We start from the raw sequence: 8168 nt of genomic DNA, 5'->3' as shown, positions 1-8168 counted from the left end.
TATATATATATATATTCCTTATACATATACTTTAACAATTGCAAAAACTGTGAAGTAATAATAATCAATGTCCAACATTAAGACATTAGTGCATATAATATACATATTATATAACAGAGTCATAAAATTTAATGTAATGTTCATGTACATATTTGAATATATACTTCAACACATGTTGCAATGATTCATAATACAAATTACTCATAATTCACATAAGAGGAAGCGAATAAAATTTATCTTCATTATTCCTAAATACCCAATTTTCATAATCAATAGCGGAAGCATAATTATCCTCAAATTTAAAAAATTAGGGTTCATAAAAATTTAGGGGAAAACATCTTTAATGGAGAATCATAAAATTCAGAACCTAAAGCTCTGATACCACTTGTTTGATATTTCCTGATGATTGGTGAAATATCAATCATAGGATCTTGAATATCATGACTCTCACACATAATATAAAACAAGGATGCAAAATCATACATGAATCCATGTTCTCTGATCTACTCCTTTGACATACATTTTGAGAGATTTTTGGTATGATGGTCTTCCTCAACCAAATCCTTAATTCCTTTGGGACCTTCGTTTTCTCTCTGATGGGAATAGGTGAAAACTGTTTGTGATTTAGTGTATTCGGGGACCATAACCTTCCTTATGCGTTAACTTATATGGTTCCTATTATCCCCTATAGGTTAACCTTATGGGTATCCACCCATTAAGCTCATATCCGTTATCAGCTTTTAGAAATCTATGGGGTGCTAGTAATTAGATCACTTATAATGTAACCCCCGAAATAAATAGCCGATATCATTGTATCAAATATATGATGCCCACCTTAATTAGAAATTATAAATTTCTAACACATATAAGATAGGGTTCATTGTTCATTCAACAATTACCTCTCTTCTATTCCGATCTTTCTTTTCTCCTTTGCTTCCTTGTCTCGTCTATCAACAAGCCCTCAAACCAACCCATTTTCTCCTTTGCTTCCTTGTAACTCACAAGCATTGGGTTACTCCTCTGTGTGCCTGCACAAATAATTGAGTGGCTGAGCTATAGCTGCTTGAATAAAAGACAGGCTTTTTCAACTCCCTCGAAGCCGGAACCAGTGCTACAATCATGATGGGCCACTGCCTTAAATTGTTGGGGTATTTTTTCTATAATGCCCTTCTCACGATCTAGCTCCTTTCTCTATATCATGGTCTGGTCTAAGAGGTCGGTTATGTAGGCAACAACTGTTCCTAGGTTGCTCGATCGCAAAAGGAAATAATAACAGTCAAGCCTCAACTAGTGCCATCCTCAAATAACCCAATGGCGTACGAATATACCCGAGTCAGCTTCAGAATTCTCTGTTGAATAGGATCTAACATCACCTCTGTGCAAGAAGATGTTGGTCTAGTAATATAAGATCCTACTAGATTTTCAGGATGACAATAAGATCAAGAGTTTAATTCTTGGGAACGATACTTGTTGAGATGAGCAAAACCACATACCCAAAAGAGATTGGCTAAGTGAAAGAAGCATATAAGTGAGCTTGACACCACATCTTGACCCAAAACCTTAAGGCATTAGTTCCATGAGCTTTCCCTTCTTAAAAACTCTTTCACTCATCCACACATATCCAATGTGAGACTTCACACTTGAATAAACTCAACAACCTCCCCCTCAAGTGTTGGTATCACACACTTTCTGGTTTGCTCTCCCTTAAGTTTACCATGTCCCAGCTGAACCATCGACTTTGATACCACTTGTTGGACCAGACTGTGACCGGGGAGCCTCCAACCACTAGGGAGTTTCATTGTTACATATGTATGGGAGGAGTGAAAGAGTTTATAAGAAGGAAAGACCCATGAAACTAATGCCTTAAGGTTTTGGTTCAAGACGTGGTGTCTCACTTGTGGCTCTCCACTCTTCCCATACCCATGTAAGAATGGAACTCCCTGGTGGTTGGAGGCTCCCCGGTTGCAGTCTGGTCCAACAAGTTTCTTACTCATCGGGTGAGGAGATACGTTGGTAGTATTAAATATGGGAGATGATCCACTTACTCCACATCTTAGCAATTCATTTTAAAGAAATCTAATTATTAAGATTCATTCACTAATTTAAGTCATTGAATTTTCCTAAAATGAATGACTAAGATGTGAAATATTTTTTTCTACCCGTGTAAAAATATAAGATAGACACTTGTGCCTTTCAAACTTTATGGTCTGGATAGGAAAAATCACATTCACTTTTTTAAATGTATTTAAAGATCTCCTCTATTATATATTTCTTTAATCATTTTCGATTCTTAGAGTTATTCTTTTACACTATAAATACAATAAATATTATAATTTTATCAATGGGTTTCTATAATTGTCAAATATACTCACCCAATTGTCATTTCTTATACGTTCAGACTGTCAGACATATATTTATAATTGCGATTACTAATTTCAAATTATAACCTTTTTTAAATTAACTAAGATAGTAATAATTATTATTTTGAATACACAATAACTTTTAAAACTCAAATGCGTACTTTGATAATATTATAATGTTCATATAAATTCTAGATGAACTTCAGATATAACATTCAACCTTACTTTCTAATGAGTTTAAATATTTCATAACTTTTTAATCAAGGTTAACAATATAAGTAATAAGATGAATAAACATGTATAAATCTTTAAGAAATTTTTTTTCTTCTTATACCAGAAATTAAGTTATCTCCTCTAATCATTATGATTATGACAAAAGTCATATTCAATTGTTTTCTACAAAAAATTCAAAAAAGTACAAAATAATACACATATTATAATTTTAATGGTTAAAGAAAATAATTTATCCTTCTAATATAAATATATACTTATTTTCTAAATTTTTACACTAATAGATAAATATTATTGTCTTAATTGATAAACTATCTAGAACTGTAGCAAGGAGTATAATAATTTCTTTTGGTCAAGCTTGGCCTAATTGGATTAAAATAACTCTTTCTAATAGGAAATGTATTTTATTATCCAAATTACTAAAATCATAATATATGTCTTATTGTTTAGTTTATAAAAATATTTTTATAGATCTTGAATATGATATGTAATAATTTTAGTAATGAATGAAATAACTTATTTTCTTATCAGAAAAATATTATTATATATAGAGAATAAAGTATGTGGATATAAGTTTTTCTTCTCCAACCACTACGATCGACATATATCATATTTAATTATTTTTTACAAAAGTATTTCTAAAACTAAACAAAATTATACCCATATTATTTTTTTATGTTAGGAAGGAGATAAGTTATATTATGCTGAATGATTTATTCTCTTATATATAAGAGTATACATGTTAGAATTTCCCATCTGGCATCTTGATTTGTCATATAAGCAGAACCCAAAGATAAAAAGAGATGAGTAGCAGCGCAGGAAAGGTGGTGTGCGTGACTGGTGCTTCCGGTTACATAGCTTCATGGATCGTCAAGCTTCTTCTTAATCGCGGTTATACTGTCAAAGCCACTGTTCGCGATCCTAGTCTGTTTCCTCTTCATTACTCTTTTTATCATTTTTAATTCCATTTCACTATTACTATTATTGTTATTATCATGGTTTTGAACCACCATAGGGGCTGTGTGATTATATTCTGTTTACCCCCAAAAAGAGCGGTCTGATGCACGAGTCTGGGAAGTAGATGTACTACATCTCAACCTTATATAGTAAGGGAGTATCTGAATTCGTGATAGGTCACTAAGTAGTAACCTTATTATCTTTTTGAGGCTTCCAACAACAATTAAACTTTTATTTTCACTAGACAGGGTCAGCTACGTGTATCATATGACACATCATGCTTAGTGTATCATATGACATCATGCTTAGTGTATCATATGACATCATGCTTAAAACAATGAGGATTTGGTTCTTCTAAATTTTTGCTTATCCCAATTTAGTTCTTTGGAAATTTGAAATTCTCAAAATGGTCCAAAAAATATTAAATATGCTTCAAATTAGTCTTTTCTAGCATTCTCTATGACTCCTGATAGGAAAACTATTTTTTACATTCACTATCTTTGAGCAGCAGTTTAAATTTGTATTTTTTCGGGATCAATTTGGTATACCTGGACATTTATAAAGACCAAAAGGGGGGTATTCACTATATTGTTATTACATCAATAGCTTGATTTATGTGCAGGTGATGCAAGAAAGATTGATCACTTGCTTAAACTTGATGGTGCTAAGGAGAGATTGCATCTGTTTAAGGCAAATCTGCTTGAAGAAGGTTCCTTTGACACTGTTGTCCAAGGTTGTCATGGTGTTTTTCACACTGCTTCTCCATTTTATCATGATGTCAAGGACCCACAGGTTCATTCATATCATTCTTCAATTTACTTTTAACACTCCATTTTATGTTTTTTTAATAATTCTTTTGGGGTGCTTTTCATGACTTGACAGTGGAGTTTCATATAATTTTCAGGCCGAGTTAATAGAACCAGCATTGAAGGGAACTCTAAATGTTCTTAATTCAATCGCGAAATCACCGAATGTGAAACGTGTTGTTTTGACTTCTTCAATCGCTGCTGTTGCGTATAATGGAAATCCTCGTACTCCTGATGTTGTTGTTGATGAGACATGGTTTTCCAATCCAGATATCTGTAGGGAATCCAAGGTATATAAATATGCCATTTCCCCTTGAAAGTAATAATTTTTTTGAGAGTTGGTACTTTGGATACTATGTTTTCTACTCATTAATTTGATAAATATAAACATGTTTTTGTATCCTTAATCATGAATGCATGTGACAAGTGTTTAAATGATGGGCATGGGATGCTTCTGCTATTTAAAATGATGAAAAGTGTGTCAATTATATCACGAAAGATGTTTCTTCCTGAAAGAAACATAGTAAAAATGGTTATTTTTTAATTACATCAGAGTGATGTTAGTGTCAGATAAAAAATTATACCGAGTGTCCATAATCTGTGCATGAAGTTGTCTCGATTTGGTATCTTAATTTTTGTGTCATCTGTTCCTTATTATTTTTACCATAATTTATATGTTCTTGCACTGCCATTCCTTTTCAATTTCTAATCAGAGACTCAGAGTGAGACTGGTAGACATGATTGTTGAAAATTGCCACTGCTAACATTGTTCCAGGAAGTTAATTATGTAAAATGTGTAGAATAAAATGCGGCCGTTGTTAAAACTGCTGAAGCTATACAATGAATATGAAGTAAAGCAATGATTGCTAGCCATGACACACTGAGGGCAATTAGTGTTAGAGAAATAGAAGGAAAAGGATTTCATGAGTGTGGAATGGAACATATTTTAGTGTATTTTTGTCTATTCGTGTGTTCGAGAGATAATCTTGTCACCTAATCTAGTATTCTTTTCCTCCCATTCATGATAATAATTTTCTTCTATTGAAACAAAACCTATGGCTTATATATCCTTTGAACTCGTTAACTTCACTTCATCCTCGGGTTATTTAAAAACATGTTCCGTTTGCACACTGATCAACTTTTTAAATAATCCCTCAAAAGCTTTGTACTTTGCCTTGCTGTCTGTCTTCTTAGTATCATTATAAGCTAATTAGGACTTTTATAGTTTTCAATACTTCTATATACCTAAATGTTTTAAATCACTCTCTTTATTTTACCCAAAAGCAAGGCACTCTCTTTTAATGTTATTGTTAACATTTTTGCCATCCTTCTAATTCTCACTGGCCATCTTCCTAGTTTTCCACCATAAGGTTTGCTATCCCTCGTGTCTTGCAAATCCTTTTTTTGTTCTGAGAAATTTCTTTTACGCACCTAATATTTCTTTCCTTTAGCTGCCACCATTGAGTCCTTGGGTTTTTTAGCTTAATGATTTATCTTTTTCCCCTCCGAACATGCTCGTCATATCTTAAACACTGTGTATGCTCAAGCTCTGTCCTGGAAAAACTTTGCAATCCTTGCAAATATCTCTATCTTCTATACTCATAAAAAAGAAATTTTTTGTCAGCTTGAAACACCAGTGTTCAAGTTCCACCTGCCATAACATTGCAATTGTTGCAAAATTTTATATTTACTATTTACCATGCTTATACAGACAAAATAAATGTTTCTGATCGTGAATCACCAATTTCGTAAATGATAAGATGCTTCTCTAGGTTGGGTGGTCAAACATATCATTAACCATTTGGTTCACCAAAGCAATATGTTCCTTTAAATCTCTTACAGTATGCAACAATGCTCTTTAACTTTCTTGCCATTTCCTACTTATGTTTTCAGATGTGGTATGTTCTTTCGAAGACTTTGGCTGAGGATGCTGCCTGGAAATTTGTAAAAGAAAACAACATTGACATGGTTACGATTAACCCAGCAATGGTGATAGGGCCTCTCTTGCAACCAGTCCTTAACACAAGTGCTGCTGCTGTTTTAAACCTAATTAATGGTAATATTGATTTATATTAGTTATGCTGTATAAATATTCTACTTTCTGCTTTGTCTGCCACTGGATTACATGATGTTTTTTTTAACTCAATGGCCTTTTCTGGATCAAGCAAATTGAAAAAAAAATGAAAACGAAAATAATTGAAATAATAACTACAAATCTATATTTTGTACTTACATTTAAGGCATGTTTATGCATTTTGGTCAAAATTGTGATTGTTGAGCTGGATGAGAGTTTCTTCCCTTTTATTTCTAGTTTGATTCTTGTCTAAACTATTTTTATTTTACTTTTCGTTATATTTGTTTATCTAATTGTTATTTTAATGAATAGTAGCAATTCCTACATGCTTCAAATATATTTCAACGCATGATCTGTTCTCTTGTTTGATGGAAGAAACTCTTTCAATTCCATGATACAGGTGCAGAAACATTTCCAAATTCTACTTTTGGGTGGATCAATGTGAAAGATGTTGCAAATGCCCATATTCAGGCATATGAGGTTTCTTCAGCTAGTGGAAGACATTGTTTGGTTGAGAGAGTGGTACACTTCTCAGAACTTGTGAAGACTTTACATGATCTGTACCCGACACTAAAGCTGCCCGAGAAGTAAGTTTAATTACTTTGATAACTTCGCCATTGCATTGATTCACCTTTGTGTGTGCGCACGCTCCATTTCATCAATCATAGGCCCTCGCAGCGAGTCTCTCTTTTCACCTTACACTGTTTATTTACAAGAACTATGCTAATTGATACTGCACTTTTCATTTGAAATTCATTATAGAATTATGTGTTCTTAAAATAAGGCCATGTATTACAACTTCACATATGTAAATTATACAACTGTTGTTTCATATACATGTATCACTGACCAATAGATACTAATATTTGTGTGTTTATATTATAATAATCTAAATAACACAATTTTTTCATGTTTTGATTTTTCTAATACCATTTTCACTGTCAAAACAATGTTAACAGGTCTGAAGATGATAAGCCATATGTGCCAGGATATCAGGTCTCCAAAGAAAAGGCCAAGACATTGGGAATTGAATTTACTCCTTTGGAAGTGAGCCTCAAAGAGACTGTGGAAAGCTTGAAAGAAAAGAAGTTTGTCAACATTTAATTCATTATATATCCTGGAAGAGTGAATGTTGATAATCTGAAACTTGTTTTAATTAGTGGCTTGGTTTTTTATGCTCATGCCATGTTTCTGAAGAAATGTATTGTGAAATAAGGCTTAAACTAAATAAAAACTAGTTCTCACTAAGTCATGGTTTGGTTTGTATTAAGTCTCAAGCATGCTGATCTAGATATATTTTACATTACAAATGATATTCCCCTCGCTTTTAATTACTTGACCAACAAGATGTTAGTTTAATGGTGTAAGATCTCGCTAGATTCTCAGGATAACTAAAAGGTCAAGGGTTCAATTCCTGGAATTAGCACTTGTTAGGAAGGCATTTACGTATCATGAAAAAGATTGGTTCCTTACTCAAAAGGTGAAGAATACCCATAATATAAAAAAAAATTACTATACTTGAAAATATATGATGCAGGTTGTTCATCCTTAAAAATCCTCCCTCCTCAACCTATCACCAAATTATACTTTACTAACCACTTGTTGTCAATTACTACTAACATCTTTTTTAAATGGTTTCTTTGTAAGATGAGTTTTGGGGAAAGAAGAGAAATAGAAGACTTCAGAACTATCTTATAAGTGCAATTCATAGATCTCAAGTTTTCTCTTTTCATAATTTAC

General features: G+C 32.6%; 1 protein-coding gene across 1 annotated transcript; it reads left to right on the top strand.

The window, feature by feature from the left end:
• On the top strand, window positions 3434–7741 carry LOC109356946 (cinnamoyl-CoA reductase 1-like; the record flags this gene model as incomplete). The annotated part of the gene is given in 6 exon segments (XM_019600600.1): window positions 3434–3515; window positions 4171–4340; window positions 4453–4644; window positions 6248–6410; window positions 6829–7015; window positions 7388–7741. Coding segments are annotated over 6 exon segments (939 nt in total), but the record flags the coding sequence as incomplete, so codon positions are not given.

This window comes from Lupinus angustifolius, chromosome LG09, assembly GCF_001865875.1.
Source record: "Lupinus angustifolius cultivar Tanjil chromosome LG09, LupAngTanjil_v1.0, whole genome shotgun sequence".
NCBI classification, from domain to species: domain Eukaryota; kingdom Viridiplantae; phylum Streptophyta; class Magnoliopsida; order Fabales; family Fabaceae; genus Lupinus; species Lupinus angustifolius.
The sequence above is the reverse complement of the archived record's forward strand: the minus strand, read 5'-3'. Positions and strand labels throughout refer to the sequence as shown.